Source organism: Anarrhichthys ocellatus, unplaced genomic scaffold (genome assembly GCF_004355925.1).
Source record: "Anarrhichthys ocellatus isolate YVR2014 unplaced genomic scaffold, GSC_Weel_1.0 scaffold4, whole genome shotgun sequence".
NCBI lineage: Eukaryota > Metazoa > Chordata > Actinopteri > Perciformes > Anarhichadidae > Anarrhichthys > Anarrhichthys ocellatus.
Window position 1 is genome coordinate 10590918 of NW_022280034.1, and position 20599 is coordinate 10611516.

General features: G+C 40.2%; 1 protein-coding gene across 2 annotated transcripts; it reads left to right on the forward strand.

Annotated features, from left to right (window-relative positions):
- Positions 1-2566: 2566 nt before the first annotated feature.
- nlrc3 (NLR family, CARD domain containing 3) lies at positions 2567-19047 on the forward strand. 2 transcript variants are annotated; one of them, XM_031843973.1, is made up of 19 exons: positions 2567-2819; positions 4067-4234; positions 5884-6147; positions 6380-8126; positions 8215-8301; positions 8383-8466; positions 8749-8832; positions 8944-9027; positions 9185-9268; positions 9571-9654; positions 9804-9887; positions 11393-11476; positions 11880-11963; positions 12421-12504; positions 12747-12830; positions 13040-13123; positions 13929-14012; positions 15168-15251; positions 15342-19047. In XM_031843973.1, the coding sequence occupies exons 2-19, from the start codon at positions 4111-4113 to the stop codon at positions 15430-15432; spliced, it is 3405 nt and encodes a 1134-aa protein (XP_031699833.1). In that variant the 5' UTR covers positions 2567-2819; positions 4067-4110; the 3' UTR covers positions 15433-19047. The 2 variants fall into 2 exon arrangements, with proteins under 2 accessions (XP_031699833.1, XP_031699834.1); XM_031843974.1 differs by lacking the exons at positions 2567-2819; positions 4067-4234 and adding an exon at positions 5494-5560.
- The last annotated feature ends 1552 nt before the right edge of the window (positions 19048-20599 follow it).

Genomic DNA, 20599 nt, shown 5'->3' on the forward strand with positions numbered 1-20599 from the left:
CCAATTTGACCTGTGCGTAATTGCTTGTGCCACCACAAGTGTCCTTCTGTGTGTCTTTTGGAAGATCACCGACAAAAAATGACTGGTACTTGTCTGTTAACAGCGTGGTTGGATCCGGTGTGTGCGACATGTGATATTTCATGGCACCGGTGACACTTAAAACAGGCACAAACATATTTTTCTAAAGGTGGGTGTACAACCGTTGCCTGTGAACAGTGCTGGTTACTACTTTTAAAGGAAAAGGAAGATAAAAGGAAGAATTTGTTTTGTTAAATATTTCAGTTCTAAATGGTCATTTGTTTTTCTTGACTTGTTCATGTTACTGTGGGAAAAGCCTTTTAAATTAAAAAAGTTTAAACAACCATGTTATGCAGGAAGCTCTTATCAACTAAATGACCATCACATTCTCAGCTGGTAACTCTTTAACCAAGATAATATTCGCCATGCTCCCATTTAGTCTTCAAGACGATCGACTTCCTGCTTTGTTCTCCTGCTACTTGCTGTAAAAGTCCATTTTAGACTGTAGTCGCTCAAAGGGCTTGATTGTCTTTTTAAATGTGAATGTCTTTAGCTAACTTGTGATGAGTGTCTGTAACCACTTTTGTATGCTGACTTAAAGCAAACTGTTTACATTTTCTTGATCGAAAGTTTGAAAAAGGAATGTGAGAGCGCAATTTCTTGAATGAAGAGTATTTGGTTTTTTTTTTAGAAATGAGAGATTGCTTAAGAAAATCAGAACTACTTTATGTTTCACTTGTGTTTTTTTTTTTAGTGGCTCGGAAACTCTACTGTGCCTTTGTACTTGTGTGTGTGATTTGATCAGCTGATTCCTCATCTATTTGAGGGTACACCCATCTATTTGAGTACAGCCATCTCGGCTGCAGCCATAAGTGTAAATACTATGGATGTGTTGTTGGTTATTGTTGAGGGGGGGGAGCAGTTATTGCCAATCTGAAGGGATAATTTATTGTGGAAGTGCAGAGATTAGTTGTGTTCAGAGCAAAACGGGAAATATTTCGATAGGTGAAGTTAGATTCATTCTGCGTTGAAGAGATTCAAAAATATATAAAAAAGTATGAAAATAATCATAAAATTGCCAATACAAAGACACATTGATATGCTCTATTTATAATATATAGAGCACATAAGTACCGCCTACCTTGTAATGATGCCTTTCTCATCCGCTGTCGTGCACAGAATTTGAATTTGTTTGCTTTAATTGTCTTCGTGAGGAAACTTTCCTCCTCAGTTCTAATCTCTCACTATTGACATGGACATGCACCTCTGTTAAGCAAAATGAACCCAATGAAATCAAATGTATTCTACAGCAACACTGCTGCTTTCATACGAGTTCTGCTACTTTGTAAAAAAAAAAGGAAAAACTACATTTAAAACCAGCAAAGTCATGTGACTCCCCCTCCATTTTATTATGTAATGTTCATACAATGTCTTATAATGTAAACTTCTACATCTGTAGGTTTTGTGTCAAATGGTACATTTCTAAACGAAATGCTTTAATCAAAAAAGCAGAAGTAGGAAATTGCACCACAAGATTACACCATATGTAATATATTGCAAATGTGCTGACTCTTGAATAAGATTTGAGATATGTTCGCACTGAAGAAGCGGTACAATACTGAAGACAATGTGATACACTTCTGCTCAGAGCACTTGTTTATATGCACTGACAACAATCCTACCAAGTGGAAAAAGAACGAGATCAGGAGCAGCAAAGTTTAAATCTCAAATCTAACACATCTGCAAGAGAATCCAGAAACTTATAAATCTTTTTGGGGACTAGAAAGTCTGTGTACATGCAGAACATGTCAAAGAAAACATAGGAAAGAAAAGTTTGTATCATCTGCATCCCCAGGTTGCGATTTCAAAGCGTTCTTCCCGGTGTTTGCCTTCCAGTTTATTTCCCCCCCCGTTTTCCTTCCAATGTCATGTAGCAGGTTTGAAATAAAATACTTCTGCAGACGTGCAATTTGTGCAGTTTCACAGTTGTTTTTCCACCTTCTCCTGTGTCCTGATGTGTCTCGGCTTTCTGTTGGATGTGCTCCCCTCAGTTATTTATCAAATATGTAATAATTATGATCTCCGGCCAATCACTTCCTGCTGCTCTCCGGTAGCAGATGCACTTCCAAACTACTTCTGTGTTTATTGATGTGTATAATTAGAGCGTGACATTCACCCAGCTATTCTTTGGGCTTCGTGGTACCTATTATGTATTATTTGCTTGAGATGTTTACTTCCTGCCGATAACATATAGAATCCAATCTCTGCTCTTTACAGTTTTATAACAAGCAACATTGTTTATCCCCCGTCTGCAGTCGTACTTTCTGCTGCATTTGAAACCTGAAGCTCTTCATCCTTCCCTCCGGCGAGCCTTTCCACCAGTAATCATGTGTCATCTCAGCTCTCATTTGTGGTTCAGCACCAACTGCACAGTTGGTCTAAATTTGTCTAAATTTGAGGAAACCAAAAGCATGGTGAAACATTCAGGCCTTGCGTGCTGAACATAAGTATGTTTTTTCTTTCTGTCTTGTCACTGTTCAACCTGCTAACCACAACACAGGAAGGCAGATCGGATAGACAGGAAGGAGCTGCAGCATGAAACAGTATCTCCAGCAACAGTACTGACTTATGATATGACGGCTGCTGTGTATTTGTGACTCGTTTAACTCCGTTGAGCTTCCTCCAATTCACACTTGTCCTACACCTGTTTATGGACGAATGATGGCGTTACTGCATAGAACATCTGTGTGGGCAGCGTTTTACATCCTTTGACACATTCAGACAACTTCAACAAGCCCAAGGTGAGTTACCAGAGCTTTGTGTACTGCACAATGAACTGCATATCTTTAACCCTCACAGCTACAGAACGATTGTTACACTGACTCCAGTCATAACTGTTAACTGTCCAGGCCAAAATGGAATTTTGAAATAGAAAAAATAAGATCTTCATGTCTTTTACTCACTTTAAGATTCAATACGGACATGCTGGCACCTCATTGACATGTTTTATTTAATTTTCTAGTATTGCTGGTTTACTTGCATCATGCAAATGATAGCCCCCTGCTACCTGTTTTTCATTGTTGCTGATGATGAGTATTGTTGTAATTATTATTAATGTTTCTGTAGTACGCCTGCCAATTTAAAGCGGTCGCAACACTCGCCCCAACCCATTTCTACAGTAGCAGTAGTATGTTATTCAGTTGTAGGTTTTAAATATGTCTGTAAACTTAACAACGGAAGCTGGCACGCTGTGTCGAATACATCTGAGTATTTTAATCGGCTTCCTTTCTGAGAAGTGACGTGATCAGCAACACACCACACAGGAAGGCGCTGTTTGCCATTTCCTGTATTGTCTCGATGAAACCTCAAGCATAATTTGAATTTATGTTTGCACTGGATCTTGTGATTTGAATCATAATGATAATAACCCTCACCTACTTATGTGGCCATTTCATATAAATAGATGCAATGTGCTTTGCAAAAGATACAAAATAAATATGAGGAAAGATACAGTAGATGGTCTCAGACCAGTCAACAGCAGTTGTGCTTAGGAGTGCAGAATTAAATGTTTTTTACATGATCTGATTAGTGCAAATAAATGTATTTGGAGCAACATTTTAATGAGACATGTAGAATAAGTTGTTTTTATTCTACATGTCCGGCTATGATAAATGGTATATTTCTGGCGATAGTTTTTTAAAAAACATACATTTCGGGCCGGCATGTTTTAGGGTTCAGAGGGTTAAGATGCGTCTTGTAAATTAATATATACTCTCAGAGTATATTCAGAATAGCCATCCATTTAGCAAAATAGATCCAAACATTATCAGGAACAGCTTTAGAACAAATTGGTATGTTGCTTTTCGACAGACATACTGAATCAGTATTGACTTAATACACAATACAAGCATTAAGGATAATAGAGCATTATGTTTTTGGAAGGTATTCAGGCCTCGGTTAATTTTCTCACCTCCCTTCATCACAGCATGTCATGCCCAGTTTATAGTTTCACATTGTGTATGTAATGTTATTTATTTATATTGTGTAGACACAAACAGGAAGGTCTGAGGGCAGAAACTATCCGACTTTCTGATGGAGAGGAAGGCACATTATGATTCTATCATGGACCGAAGCAAACGCATCACGTGGCAGGACGACTGCTACGTGGATCTTCAGTCTGCGTCCTGCTCGGCCTCTTCACAAGCAGAAACAGAGGGTAAGCGTTTCCTGGACAGGTTCATCATGTACTGTTAGCTTTGGAGTGGTTCATGTCAGAAGTGTGACAGGTATTTAAAAATATACACAGAGACCAGAATACAAATTAAAATGCAACTGAAAAAAACGGAAACAGCAACTCTAGAGGGTGGATGATAAAAGAAGGAATGTGTGGTCCTGACAGTAAGATCAGTTATTTTAACGTCATCATCCATTCTGCTGCTCTTATCATAAATATTAAGCGACAGAGGTGAGAGTATATGTTTAACTGTAGAGCAACAGGAGCTGTGATTAATTAAATATGATGGAAGGGATTTGTCCTTAATGGCTGAAGTTTGCATTGAAGTCTTCCAAAAGTTTTTTCAACCAATCGAGCATTTGATGAGTTTACTCTTTCACAGTAAGAGAGGAAGAGACCATGGTTTCAAGATAGTAATTTATTCTTTCATATTGAAGACGGTGACTTTGTTTCTGTCATCAGGAGGAGGAGGAGGAGGATTATGTTGTGGTGTCATTGTTTGGTGACACTGAGCCTTGGTGGTGATTTAAAGGCAAATGGGGAAAACTGTGGGGAAAATAAAAAGGACCAGCTTCCTCAGGCAAAAGACAAAAACAGCAAAGGAAGTTCAGATCGGGAAATTATAGAATCAGAGGGGCGATATCAACTTCTTCAAAGACAAAATTGGTTGGAGTATGTTTTTTTTTTTATTAGCTGTTGTCATTGAAGACCTCTTGAAACAGAATTATGATGAGTACATTTGTATTGTTTGGTGAAGTTTGAAAAAGCTGTGTGGTGGGGTGATGTGGTCACATTTTTCTTTGGGTAATGTTACGGGTGTAGTAAGGACCCAGGAGCAGTAAGACTAACACCAGGAATAGTTTGACTTGAATTCTTTATTTTCTTCGACACACGCGACAGGAAGAATATTCTCAGAAAACAGCGACAGGTTCTCGTGGTCAAAGACAGAAGGCTGAGCGAGTTACCAGGGCAGAGGCAAGGCGAGGTAGTCCGAAACAGGCAGGGTCGGCAACAGGGAATTAGTCCATGGGTGTATGCGGGAAAGTATTGCATGAAAGCAGAGAACGATCTGGCAGTGAGTGTGTGTGAGGCAGGGGTTTAAATAGTGGAGGAGGCAGAGTGAGCAGGTGAGAGTGATGAGCTGATGAGGTGAGTGTGACTGGCAGGTGCACTGAATGAACTGATTAGGTGAGTGAAAGGTGGAAAAAACTAGATAGAAGTGGCAGAGCTGTGATAATTACTGGAAAAAAAGACTGTGGAAAAATCTTGAGCTCCTGTTGCTTGGATTATTCAATTGGCTGTTACACCGTATGTTAAGTGCTTTGCTTAATGGATGGATCATGAATATCTGTAACATAAAAATTGCTTGAAATGAAGAGGATGGACCTGACCTTACATACAAAATTCATAGGAAAGATTAGGAAAGGAAAAAAGGAATAAAGGAATAGACTGTTAAATCAGAAGAAAATGCAAAGTACAACTTAACAAAAATATATATAACTTTGAATATTCATGGGTATATGAAGCAGGAGGTGCCAGCTTAACCCCTCAGAGTATCTTTTTTAATTATCACTAAAACATCTCAGTAATCATTTCTTACAGGTTTTATCTGCTGTCTGTTTTTATTTTAGATGTTGACTGGATCCAAAAGCATCAAGACCAGATGCAACGCTTCATTACGACTTCCTTCCTGGAGGGGATGTTAGCCCACCTGAGAACGGTGGATGTGGTGAGTTCAGCCGAGGAGACCAAGATCAAGGAAGCGGCCCGGCTGCAGGACCAGGTTAACATGCTCACAACTATTGTCGCTGGCAAGGAAACTCAAAGTTCGGATGCTCTGCGGGGCTTCATAGAGAGCTCAGATTCTCAGGTGGCCCAGCTCATCATCAACCACGGTAAGGGGCTTAAATGGGATTTGCTCTCTGTGTATGTCTTTCTTTTAAATATCATCATAGCCGGGATAGTGGTTTGATAAATGAATCTCCTTAACAGCTTTTTAACCTCAAACATGATAAGTCCTGTTAAATGTGATTCCTTGGAAAGCACTTTGCACCCTCTTGGGATAAATACGCCATATGAATAAAATCCATTTCCTTGGCTAATCCGAGCCAATTTCCTTTTCTGCAGATTCCATGGTGAAGGAGCACAAAAAGGTGCTGTTACGACGATATGAGCAGTACAGAGACAGAGATTCAGTCAGCTGCCCCAAGCTGAACATCTCCTCAAGAACTTTGCTTCTGGTCGATGGACTTTCCGACATCCAGCAAAAGGAACATGACTTAATGCAGGTGGGGGCGACTCGAGGAAGGAAAAGAAATCATCTCAGACCGCTGGGGTTGACCAAACTCTTGGAGCCCCTGACACGGGTCAGTTTACCTCCCCGGGTCTCCCTCACAGTCGGGGTGGCTGGTATCGGTAAGACAACCTGGGTCCGACATTTCATTAGACAGTGGAGCCAAGGAGCCATCTGCACAGATGTGAGTTTTGTCTTGCCTTTCACTTTTTGTGAGCTGAACTCACTGGAGAAAGTCTCTGCTGAGAGGCTGGTGAAAATGGCTTTTCCTCATTTAACAGATCCCAGTGTGGTCCTGTGCAGCTCCTGCCGCACACTGCTAATACTTGATGGTTTAGACGAATTCCGCTGGACTTTAAATTTCTCCGATGCAGCTCCTTGCAGCGATCCAAAGAAAGAAGTGTCCGTCGATGACCTAGTCACTAACATCATCCGGGGTAATCTGCTCCCTGATGTGGCGGTGTGGGTGACCTGCAGGTCAGGAGTGGCCTCACTCATCCCTGGAGGATTGGTTGACAGGGTGACTGAGATCCCAGGGTTCAGCCCGCAAGACATCCAGCTCTTCCTAAACCACCACTTCTCTGAAAGGGACTTTGCCAGTAAGATATGGGCGCACTTGGAGTCCCATAAGATCCTCATGGTGATGTGCTACATACCATGCATTTGCTGGATCGTAGCTGATACTCTGATGTACATCATGCAGAGTGAAACACAAGAGAGCCTTCCAAGGACTTGTACTGAGCTGTACGCTCACTTTTGTTCCATGAAGGCAGAAGTAGGTGAACCAAGAGGTAGGGAGCCCGTGAAAATTGAGCAGCTTCATGGGAGCAATCGTAAACTGCTGGGGAACCTTGGACGACTAGCGTTTTATGGGCTCCTCAAACACAAGTACACCTTCAGCGAGCAGGACCTCAGGGCCTATGGAATAGATCTCCTGTTAAGTCAGAGCAGTCTTGGTACTGGAGTTCTTGTTCGGGAGGAGTTGGCCATACACACAACATACCGGTTCACTCATTTGACACTGCAAGAGTTTCTTGCAGCTACTTTTTACCATATCTCCTCCAAGCGGGCCATCTTTGACTTATTCTCAGAGAGCACCATGTCTTGGCCAAAGATTGGTTTCCAGAACCACTTCAGAAGTGCCTTTCAGCACTCGCAACAAGCTGAAGACGGTCACTTGGACGTGTTTGTGCGCTTCCTGACGGGCCTGCTGTGCCCAGTGGCCCTGAAACCTCTCGCTGGGCTTCTTGCCCTCGGAAAAGATGATGGAAATCAGAAGGCGTGGGCAGCAGGGTTCTTACAAGGCCTCTTGGTCAGCGGGGGTGCGGTGGTGTCCCTGCGTGCAGTCAACCTGGCTTATTGTTTACACGAGCTGCAACACACAGAGCTGTTGCGGAGTGTAGAGGAAGATCTACAGCTCGGTAGCCTAGCAGGGAAGCTAACACGGGCTCACTGTGTTGTGCTGGGCTACCTTCTGCATGTGTCTCCAGAGTGCAGCGAACAGACCAACCTAACAGGCTCTCTGAACTACGCAACAGTGAAATGTTTGCTCCCCCAGCTGCTGTACTGCAGCTATCTCAGGTCAGCTCCCCGAAACACCAACCTCCCTGTAAATTAAAACTCAGACGAAAGATTGAGGCGTGAAAATTCTCCCTTATTTACTCCACAGGTTAGAGAATAATCACTTCAAAGATGATGTCATGGAGTTGCTAGGAAGCGTCCTGAGCGCCAAAGACTGCCATATCCAGAAGATGAGGTGAGATCACGCTCAATAATGAGCACGTGGTTGTACATTGTGTGTTCATGTGATGGTGACCTCTTTTATTTACTCCCTCAGTTTGGCAGAGAATGCCATCAGTAACAAAGGTGCCAAAGCCCTGAGTCGAGCCCTTTTGGTGAACCGGACGCTAACGTCTCTCAAGTGAGATGCCTTTGACTGATTACAACTGAACTAAGTGAACGGCCGTAACCTTTTGAATGCATAAGAGCAAACCGGTGTGCTTCTCTTGCACATTTCTTCAGATAACAATTCTGTCTCATTTACTGCAGCTTTAAAGATATAAGTCACACTTTGTGCTTATCGGAAAGTCCCTGAAATATAGTTAAATGTCTTCACAAATATACATTGCTGCATAGTATTTCTATTATGATTCTGTATATCATCTAACCAGCTATTTATTTATAATCATATATAATAATTTAGTCTCCGGAACAACAGCATCGGCTCTAAAGGTACAAAGTTCCTGGCAGAGGCTCTGAAAATGAACCAAGTCCTGGTATCAATCAAGTGAGTACATTTGGTTGATCGAAATCAAATTTCGATACAAACAATTATCCTACAAGATGTCAGTGTAACACTTTAATTTGGTCTAATGGCTCAATTTCCACCAATCCTCAGCTTCCAGAACAATGCAATTGAGGAGGAAGGTGCTCAGGCCCTTGCAGAAGTACTGCACTGCAACCGCAAACTGGTGTGTCTGAAGTGAGTAATGTCAGCCTTTCCCTTGTGTTTTTTGCATTATCATTTGTGTTTATTGTGTGTGTGTGTGTGTGTGTGTGTGTGTGTGTGTGTGTGTGTGTGTGTGTGTGTATATTTATAGAGTATTTAGTTAATTTTTCTTATGCATGTAATGATTCAGCATTCGGAAGAACACAATTGGAGCGGGAGGAGCCAAAAGGATTGCAGAGGCACTGAAGACGAACCGGACTCTCACAAAGCTGATGTAATCTTCAATCGATATATTCACTGTGCTGATTTTGATCATTTCATATAATGTGCACTTATGCAAACATGTTGTTACATTTAGATTTAGAATTTCCTATGTTCTTTAAACCTTTGTTGTGGATTTATGTTTACATATACAGTAGCTCACTAATAGACTATCTTGGGGCTTAAGGCTTCATGCTAAGATAGCATAAATAATACTGTATTACAGATCCAGTGATTGGGTCACATACTGATCGTGAAGATTGATGATTTAACCTTTTCGTAATGTGTCCAGTCTATTTCTGTTCTCGCCCGCAGTCTTTGCAGTAACCAGCTTGGGGACAGAGGGACAATCGCTCTGGCAGAGGCTTTGACAGTCAACCACACTCTGCTCTCACTCCAGTCAGTGCATTGTAGCATCATCCCTCACTTAGTATTCAAAAGTCTACTGCTAATGCATTTTAACATTGTGGGTCGTTCCACTTTTACTGTGCATAAATGACACCGTTTGTCTTGCGAGTGATTCATGAGTTGAACCTTTTTCTTGGCAGACTTCAGAGTAACTCAATCAGCAACAGGGGGATGACAGCCTTAACCAAAGCACTCAGGCTAAACCGTGGCCTTGTCTCCTTGAAGTAAGTATATACCTTCGGCTAAGAAACCTCTGATCAGTTTAAGCAAAGTGCCATCTGACATTTTCTTTGGGAACTGTGTTCTTCACTTTCTTACTGAGAGTCAGATTATAGTATTTATAACACTCTCACATCTGTCCGGTAAGCATATTTGTTTTCCGTAGGATGGCACGGTAAGCCAATCAGAAGCAGAGTACGGCAGATCAGAGGCAGAGTAACGCGGATCATGTATTCACCATCTGAGAGAAAAACTCATTTGTGCCCGGTAAATAGAGGATTGACGTGACATCCGGTGTTAACTACGTTCCACTAGTTTAATTTAAGGCTCATGCCCAATGTCCACACATACGGACTCACAGAGTTTGGGGCGCATTTCCGCAAAGTCTGTGAGGGTGTAGCGTAAAGTGCATGAGGGCTCTCTGGCAGCTATTTTGAGCCCTTTACGTGCACTTTCCGTAAGCCTGCATTTCTACAGACTTTGCCAGAGGGGATTAGCTACAATTCATAGCATTATTACGTTAAACACAGGGTTACCAAAATAAAAAAAGTTAACAAAGAGGTTGGCACATGTGTTCAGTCTGGTATAATGAATTAACAATAAGAATTTAAGACTTAAGGTTGTACAAAACAAAACATGAAATGCAAGCAGAGGCTATATTACACACCTGTTTTTTCAACAGTCATTTCTTTTCATTTTGCTTACTGAAGCTGCAGAGTAAACAGATTATTTGACTATTACCTCTCATCTCGTAAAGCGAGAGCCTGGAAGACATTCAAATCAGGCAGAACAAAAATTTAATTAGAACCCGCAATTATAAATAACATGTTCTGGTGTCATCAAAGTGACGTGAAATGTGAACGGCAAAGTGCTGTCCATTCGTATTTAAACCATTACTTGCAGCTTCTGTTAATCAGCAATATAACCGGCAACGCCAGTTTAAGTCCCTGAGGGTTAAGGCTTAAGGCTATAGGGGGGACATTGGCATTGGGCTTAACTCTCGTCATTTGTGGAGCTAGTGACTTAACCCGCAATGATCTAGGGCTCATGGGAAATGGTGTTTAAAAGCTGCTAAAAATAAACAAAATAATATTATAAACAACAATGCTAGATTTGTTATTATTACCATCCTTATCTTGTAGTTTTACGCATTACTATAGATGTCTCCGAGGTTTTCTTACCATTGTAACAGAACCCTGAAGTTGTGGTTTCACATCAGCTCCCTATCCAGCGACACGTTAGTTGAGCTTTAGAGCTTTAGAGGTGCTGGTAGGGGGATTTTGACACCGCTGGGCAAAGCTAGGCCAGCTGTTTTACCCTGTTTCCAGTATTTATGCAATGCTAAGCTATAAGCTAAGCAGCCGCTGGCTGTGGCTTCATATTTAATGTACTGACATTTGAGTGGCATCAATCCTTTTTCATCCTGAACCTAACTCTCAAAAAAAAAGCAAATAGTGAGATTGTTGGGAAAACTTTTCACTTATTTTCCTTTTATATACGTTTCTCTCAGTTTAAGGGAGAACTCCATCGGGGTGGAGGGAGCAAAGAACATGGCTCATGCCCTCCATGAGAACAACTCTCTACAGGACCTCGAGTGAGTCACACCTCATTAAAAGCATTGTGTAGAGAAGTTCCCCACAGAGGCATAGAAATATCCGACTGTTCGAAAAATGTCATTCCCCCATACTGTGAGATGTCACTTTGGGCTATTGTATGACGGGAAACTGGAAAATCCGGTGAGATCACTGAACGAACATTGTGGTTATTTGCAGATATTCACAACTGAACTTCAAGGCATTAATCATTTATATTATCGCAAAGTTAGTAGTTTTGTCTGCTTGAAAATGTTGCGAAAGCAGTGACAGACTTTGAAATGCACCTAATTTTGACACTACTGTAACACCTAACTTGTTTTGGTGAGGATTCTGCAGTTGTTTTTCTACAGTGTTTTGATGTGTGTGTGTGTGTGTGTGTGTGTGTGTGTATTTTCTTCTCAGTCTCACAGCAAACCTGTTGCATGATGAAGGGGTTCAAGCTATAGCTGGCGCAATCAAGTTTAATCGCGGCCTCACCTCTCTGCAGTAAGTGAATACAAATGCAACAAGCACGCATATAGACGCACAGCTGAGCCTGCAAGTATAGTTCAAGCATCACCAGCTTCGCTCGCTTTGAATATATTCCTGAGCAACATGATGATGGCACAAGCGTAGACCAAATGAGCCACCAGCATCAACATAACCTTGATTCAAGATTCCCTAAACGTCTCAATGCAGACGAGTTAAGTTGGGAACGTATATGACATTTTTAATTGTTTCAGCAACATTTGAAAGAAAACGCAATATCAGAATACATAACAGTAGGAATCACTATTTATTGCTAGGCAAAAGAACTGTTAAGCTTGACTAGAAGTTCCCTAAATGATTATAACCAGTACATCTTAAGCACACGATCACAGCACACAATTCTTCTGTGACACATAAGAAAATACAGAATTTGCCTCACGGTTAACCTTGTGTACCTCTCTTTCTCTTTTTGCAGTCTTCAGTGGAATTTCATCAAGTCGTCTGCCACCAAAGCTCTGGCCCATGCGCTCCTCTCCAATGCCACAATGCAGCTCTTGGAGTAAGGCCACCAGTTTAGACCTCAGCATCATTACCCCATGATTTCCAATCAGCTCTTTTCCACACACTCTTTTTCCTCTGTGATTAAATGTATCTCCCCTGTGGTGACATTCTCTCTGAACATATGATTAGCGACAGGATTAAATCGACTGATTGTGGTCTTATCAGCCACGAAAGAGTCATGTGGAATTTCAATATTTACAGTTGTCTCCGTCTGTGTTTGTGTCTCCATCTTTTCTGCAGTCTACAGGAGAATGCTATCGGAAATGAAGGCGTCATTTTTCTTGCCGAAGCCTTGAAAACCAACGCGTCCCTGCATACATTATGGTTGGCATTACAGCTGTGTACAATGGTTGATCAATATTTAGATGTTCAAATGAATGACAGAAGACAGAAGTTTTTAAACGCACACATATAGCTATAAAGTTCAATTTAAAGAAGTTGCGATTGACCAAAATCGTTTGACACGTTTGACAATTTGTTGTTTTTCTATTACTTTCCCATGTGTTCACTTTTTTCGCTTGCTGTCTCTTTAGTCTCCAGGGAGTCTCTGCGAGCACAAGTGGCGCAATTGCAATGGCAGAGGCTCTGATGACCAACCAAACCCTGCAAACTTTAGAGTGAGTCTAAGCTCTTTTTTGTGTCAAACTGTTTGTTTGTTATTTGACATTCAGCCACATAAGCAGCTCATTTAAAACCAACAGAGTGCAATCTTGCTTCTCAGTAATATTTCTGTTTTTCTCTTCCTGTCGGTTATCGATTCTCAGTGAATTTTTTGATTGAGTGCCAATCAATTAACCAGAACCAACCAATGTTTTTAATCCTTTACATTCTGTTCTTTCATTTGATTTCCCATTCATTCAATTAGGGCTAGACAATATTTACTTTGTCTATATGAATTTGTCAATTGTTTTTTTAATGGATCAATAGGCAGTGGGACATGTTGTATGATTATATTGATTTATCAGATTTTTAATGTTAAGATAGAAAAGTAGTATCAGAAAGTATAACGTTTAAGGTTTTCAAAAAGAAAATAACATTGTGAACCGAAGGCTGCAGAACAACAAAAGCCAGAATGAGCGTTGGGAATTAAGCTTTTTGTGAACCTCTCAAATTATACAACAAACACAAGGCAGCTCATTGTGAAGCTGTCAATTTCCCTGGCTTGGTGAAGAACAATTTTTTTTTAAATTGCAGACTGTGTTGAAACAACACTCAAAAGTATTGTCATAAACTGAGAGAAGGATAAGATCTGGTTCAATAAAAATCCTCCTCAGTATTTAGTATTTAACTTCTGTCTCTTATCTTTACAACTTTACGACCTTTATAATTGATGCTGCCAGTGTTACAACCCACTCTTTCATCATTTATGTACAACAACTATTGTTGTGTTACCTAATGATAGCACATGTCCCATTGTTTCAGTCTACGTGGGAACACTGTGGGGATGGAGGGGGCGAAGGCTCTGGCTAACGCACTGAAAAGCAACCGAAGCCTCAAGTCACTGAAGTAAGTCCTGACCGGAGTTTGTCCTGATTCATGTGAACCAAAAAGACCAGAGTTTGATTTACAGTAGCCTATAACTACAAACATGAGCTTTTATGATTGGAATAGTGACCGGAGCAAATAATGGAAGAGCTGATTTATTCAGCAATATCATCAAAAGAAAGACCAGACCAAAAACAAATGCACAAAAAGAAACACAAATAACACCAGTCATCATGCAGCTCTTCCTCCCAGCCCTTTTTTGGCATTGTTAGACTGGACCCACTGTCTTCTCTTTCCTACTCAAAGAAAAAAACATTAAAGAAAATGACCTGATAGTCAAGGGTTGGCGAGCAGAAATTGTCAACATCAAGGACAGGCTGATATCGAGAGGCTAGCAGCTGGATGAAAAGGGAACGATGGTCTGCTGAGGCTGAGTGGCTGTGCAATAACAAATCTTTTCATCATAAACATCCTGCTAATCTTTGTCATGGCTAATGTCATGTCACCAACATGGTTAAATGTGGCTGCTTTTGTATAAGTTACATAAAACATTAACATTGTCGAGAGAGAAAGGACTTCAGGACCTTCAGTGGCCACATCCTGCTGCCAACATCAAAGGCAGTAGTATTACAAAATGAAAATACATGCCCTTAATAATGTCTATATGCATCACAATAGTTCATACATTTTGATAGGCTCGCTCTCCAGGAGATGGGGGAGATGGTCATGTCCCCAAGCAGACAAGCTCATTAGCAATGGAGTGCCATCGGGGGCAGGAAGCTGAGAACTGTGGGAGGCACAAGAGGGAGCACCGATGGTTTTACAATAAACATAAACAAATATCCATAAATAAAATCAACTATGTTAAAAAAAGTTAGTTGCCTTGGTACTTGGTTTATACTTCTGGTCAGTTGGTGCAGCTGTGTTTTGGGGAAACAGAGGTGATCTTCAGTTGGGAATAATCCACAATCTGGTACTGAAATGCTGCCACATGGTTACACAAAGCTGCTGTGTCCCTAATCCCTAAACGCAACACGGTGAAAATACTCAACTCTGTTACAACACATGCTGTACTTGTGTTTAACTAAATCCAGCATTTTGCATTTGAAAATAAAATCTTCATACTGAATATTTGATGAAAGAAAATGTCTGTTTGTCTTTGTGTGCATCAATCAGTCTTCAGGAGAACTCTCTGGGTATGGACGGAGCCATATTCATTGCAACAGCCTTGAAGGGAAACCACCAGTTGACGTACATCAAGTGAGTTTTCTTTGTGTGTGTTTGTGTCATTTCAGGGACGATTACATGCTGTCATTTTGCTTCCATTTAAAAACTGCATTTGTTCTGCAGTTTGCAGGGGAATGGCATTGGAGAATCAGGAGCAAAGGTCATATCTGATGCTATAAGAGCCAGCGCTCCGAGCTGCGTGGTGGACATCTGATCAAGGAACACAGACTCTACTGAGGAACGTCGCACATGTAACATAGAAATAACAGTATAGTGTTATCAGAAGTAGGTGTATATAATTTAGTTAAAGCTATACATTGGTGCTGAATATCACTCTGTAACTGTTTCACTGTATTTTAAGAGATAGATATTCACATATTTATTATATTATTATTGAGGGAGCAGTTGCCATAAGGGATGAAGACTTGAGAAGGGTAAAGTTATGTTGAGTGGCAGCATATTTCTGTATATAGAAAACGCACAACATCCACACATCCCTTTCAAAGTGGAGCAGCAGCCCTGTTATATCCAAATCAAATGTCAATGTGTACATTTGCACAATGAATCTGGTGTATAGCAATAAAATGGACACTGACATTTACACAGTAGTTGTTAAAATGAAAAGTGGATTACAAGGGCAAAGATCTGTCAAAATATTCCTTGATATCCTGCTTTAGTGACACTATAAGATTCATGATGAAATACTCATGAACACATTACTTCATGACTGGACAAAGTAACAAATGCATGAACTAATTTTTGCTGCATTGTTTTAAGACAGGATGTGCCTGATTTTTGCAATGTTATCTTTGAAATTTGTTTTACGTGGGAGGTAAAGGACTTATCCTAATCAATAATGTTAATAAGCTTTATGTATACAGTACTTTCCGAAACACAGTTACAAAGTGCTTTACAAAATGTAGCGAGACCAGGGGTAAAAAGCGTTTTTTCTTCCACACTTTGGCTCACCATTTTAAAAAAAAAAAAAAAAAAAAAAATGCTTGTGTTGTGGAGCTCCAGTTGTGGAAGCTTTCAGGTAAACAAAAAAAATGAAAATGAATGAGAGAATGTGCACGCCTCTATTTGGTGGCACCTATCTGGGAAGATAGTCAAATCCAACCAAAATGTTGCAAATGCCCCTTGCCATACAGTTCATTCATCTGATTAGTGGGAAGCAATTCATCTCTTGGCATATTCAACCACTTTTTAATTTGCAGGATGGTTTAGATCTCTCAACTGAGTGCTCACTGCTGCTGCTGCAAGTCTTCTGTAACACATTTGCCCTTCATCTTATAGTAACAATAGCTTCTGACCTCATGGATCAAATGAATGTCTTTACAAAATGTCATGAGAATCCATCCAATCATTCTGTTGACATATAACAGCACAAATATAAAAAAAACACACACACGCACACTTGCTCACCCAATCCTGTCCTGCTGGGATTCATATGTTCAGAGACTTGATGTGTGAACAATGCGCATGCACAAAAATACACAAAATCCCAAACATGTGGTAATTTTCTCTGACCGACTAAAACAGACAGAGGTACACATGTACAGACAGATGATTAGAGGCACGTGTACAACCATTCACGGCTGTGGGAGTGGAAATAGGGATTGTGTACATGCACACATTCATATTGATTTACATTTAGAAATCCGGCGTACTGCTTAATGCTATACTGCAGTGTACGTATACATATTTCAGCGTTTTTTCATCAAGCCCAGGGGTTGCATTTTGCTCCCACTAAAATCCTGTGAAATATTTTTCAAGCATTCAAGACAAAGAGCTAGTTTGTCTTATGTTAGATTTGTCATTTTGCATTCTTACTGTATTGCAGTTGCGGAGTCATCATTGGATGCATACAAAATCCTAAGATTGTTCTCGGCCTGCACATCTTACTCCACAAAATACCAAATAGATCGAACATTTTAATGAATTCTTTGTGATTAGAGACACTCGAGCATCATTATGTGAGGTCATAATCATCATGAGTCACTAAGTTTATTATCCTATTCATCATATGGACATCATTTTATGTTTGCAAATCTGACCACAAGCCAACTTCACAGACATTTTAGACAATAACAAACAGGGAGTGAGAGAAAGGGTAATTCCATTACTTTCAATTATGTCTGTAGTGCGTGAGGTAGACAGAGTGTCAGAGAAAATTGCTCTCTACATGTATGTACAGTGTTATGAATGTATATATGTCGGATAGTGTGAATGTTTGCACATTCTCTGAGAGTTTCAATTGAACTGAGGGGTTTAAGAGGCCTGAACAGGAGCCTAACCTGTAGGGTGACAGTTTGAGTGGGTGTGATAATTACTATCTATGGATGTGAAATGTCTGTAGCTGTCAGAACATTAAGGAGGCCATATAGCAGCAATGACCAGAGTCTAAATATAGTGCTTTGTCTCAGAAGCCAATGTGGGCTGACCTGGGCACACTGTGAGTACGACACGAAAAAACACAGTAATCAATCATATCTATTCAGCCTGCTCTTTAAATGAAACTGTCCAATAAATTGAAAAACACTTACACAACACAGAACACAGAACACAGAACACATGCCTGAGATAGTTACAAATAGACTTGTAATGCTGCTGATGAGGATAATTATATGTTTCTTTGCTCCTGGTTTTATTGGCAGTTGAAGAGATAACATGTGCCCTCAAACAGCGGAATGTCCTTTTACAGGAGCTACTCCAAATAAAGAATCTGAGTGATGTATTGACATATTTTTAGAGATTAGAATTCCAATATTTTCAGACTTTTTACTTCTTCTCGCCATCAAGTCACACAATTACTTTGTTTTGACAATTATTTGGGGGCATTTTATACTAGATGGTCATAGTAGAGAGATGACTGGAAACAAGAAAGAGAGAGATTCAAACCGGGAACATCAAGATATAAATCAAAACAAAATGTGATGAGATCTGTTTGAGTCTTCATGCGTGATCCTCTCTGGCTGGCAAGCAAGACCATGCATGTGTTCGCTTCCTGCTATTCCAGAGTTCAAAACAGCTCTATCCCTCTCCATTTAAGGGCTAGTATGCATGACACACAAGCTATGCTAGCCCCCATATGCTCATGGATTCAGACCTACATCACAACAAAGTCAGTTCTTAAAAAAAAATCATCAAGAATATGAGAAGTAACGGTAATGTGATCTTCTCAGGTCTTTGTGTAAAAGCTCTACAACAGCTGCAGCTCATTCGGAGCGCTGCTGGTTGCTTCCATAGAAAAGTAAGCACTTATGTCTCATTGGCAAAACATGTAATTCCCCTTTGCACTTAATTCAGTTTATTTGTGCTACCATGAGACATGCGGCCCTGAAAAGCGTTAGTGTTGATACTTATGGAGGGAAAGAGATAACATGATTTGTATTTCGTCTTTATGTTACCGATCCACATATGAATTTAGAGAGGTGATAGAGAAAATGGCTTTCCCACTACCGAAAAATGCCTATTCTGTTGCTGTCAAGCATCAATTCTGGCTCAGACTAGGCCAATTTGCTCTCAGGCCTCTTTTCATTCATCCACGGTTTGTTTTCCCACTAGCCTCCAGACTGGCCTCCTCGTGTTGTGTCTGATGGACCGAGTCTGAGGCAGCATCAGACTCATGTCCCTGGATCCCTATACATAAACTTCAACAATGAAAAACATTGATATGCAGAGTGAACAGACCAGCCTTGTTTCTCCTTTACAATTCAAAAAGATAATAAATTAAGTTCAACTGAACTCAGGGGCTGAAAAAAACGGCATCACAAAAACAGACTGCAGGATGAAAGATTCTAATGAAAACCCGATGGAGATATAAATACCAAAGCACTCACAGATAGGTTGTGCTCAGGCCCTCCTCAGACCCTCCTCAGGCCCTCCTCCTGAGGAGGCTCAGGCCCTCCTCCTTAATTAAGAGGATGACTCACATCATCCTCTTAATTAAATAATTCCTCGAGGTGGACAGTAAACAGCTAGAAGACAAAGCTATCCTTGGTTTCATTATCACAGCTAATACTCTATTGATCTGTTGTGGTATAAATGCACCGATGGTTTCATCCAAGCAAGCCATTCTTCCACATTTTCTGTGCAAAACAACTAAAACCAGAGCCTCGCATATGAAGCTGATGTTTAAAGGTATAATTTTAGATATATACAGTATGTAGTCTGTCTGCACTGTTAATATGAAGCTACTGAGTTAGCTTAGCTTAGCACAGGTCTTTAAGCTATAACTTTTAGCAAGAAAACAACCTTAACTTTGACTCAATTTTCAACCCTATCTTTAGAAAATCCAAACTCTATAATTAAACTGAATCCACACACATAATCGTAACACATTTTCATTATGAATTCATCTTTTGATTTTTTTTTTTATTAATTTAGTAAACATTATATAAAAAATAGGATCTTGTCAAACGCCCTCATGACTTCCAAGAGCCCAATGTGATGGCTTCACTTTGCTTGTCTTGTCTGCCCAAACCTCCAAAACTCAGGGATGTTTTATTTACAAATGAAATGAAACAGAGAAAAAGAGGCAATTCACTTTTGACTGTTTTGGATTTTTGCTTGAATAATGATTTCAACATTTAAAGATGATCAAAATTGTATGATTTTATGCAGATGATTAATAAACCCATATTTGTTTCAGCACTTGATTAAACCTAAACCAGACAATGAATAAATCACTAAAATTATACCCAGAAAAAAATCTTAATCCTAACAGGAGAGATCCAAAATTGAACACAGCTAGATGATCCTTAGTTATTTTAATAATCCATTTGATTACTTTACTACTTTAAAACCACAGGCCACCAAGCACAAGCTGGCAGTCTGAGCTTGTCTCCTTGTAATTATGTCCAAGTAACAAGACGCTCACACATTCATGTGTCAGTATTGGTAATGTGTGGGAAAGTTATGGGTGCTAACAAGATCACACTATGTGCAGACTTTGACCCAATTGACTCAACGAGTCCAGTCATGATCAAAATAAAACACAGCAAAGGTGCCCTCTTGGATGAATCTGTAGATAAACATGTTAAAGTATGGTTGCCCAATATGTAAAAAAAAAGCACATGATAAATTCGGCCCACTTCCCGCAGTGCCCTCTGTGCCCTGCCCCTCAAACAGTATAACTCCGCCACTGCATGACTATCAGTAGGTGGTCTGTATGGTGATAATATGGATTATAGAAGGAACTTCTGTTCAGTAACAACTTGATGAATGAGATGTTTCTCAGGCTAATTCATCTATAGGTTATTTAATGATTTGCAGGATTCACGAGTCCCTTGATTTAACAACCCGTGACAAATACAAAAAGAACGCACAAAAAAAGCTGTGACGGATTATTTTTGCAATAATGGACCCATTCTGCTGCG

Coding starts and splice junctions, on each gene's coding strand:
- nlrc3 (XM_031843973.1), top strand. CDS start 4,111: ATGGAGAGGAAGGCACATTATGATTCTATCATGGACCGAAGCAAACGC. Junction 9,888..11,392: donor CGTGGCCTTGTCTCCTTGAA/GTAAGTATATAC, acceptor CGTTTCTCTCAG/TTTAAGGGAGAACTCCATCG. Junction 14,013..15,167: donor CGAAGCCTCAAGTCACTGAA/GTAAGTCCTGAC, acceptor TGCATCAATCAG/TCTTCAGGAGAACTCTCTGG.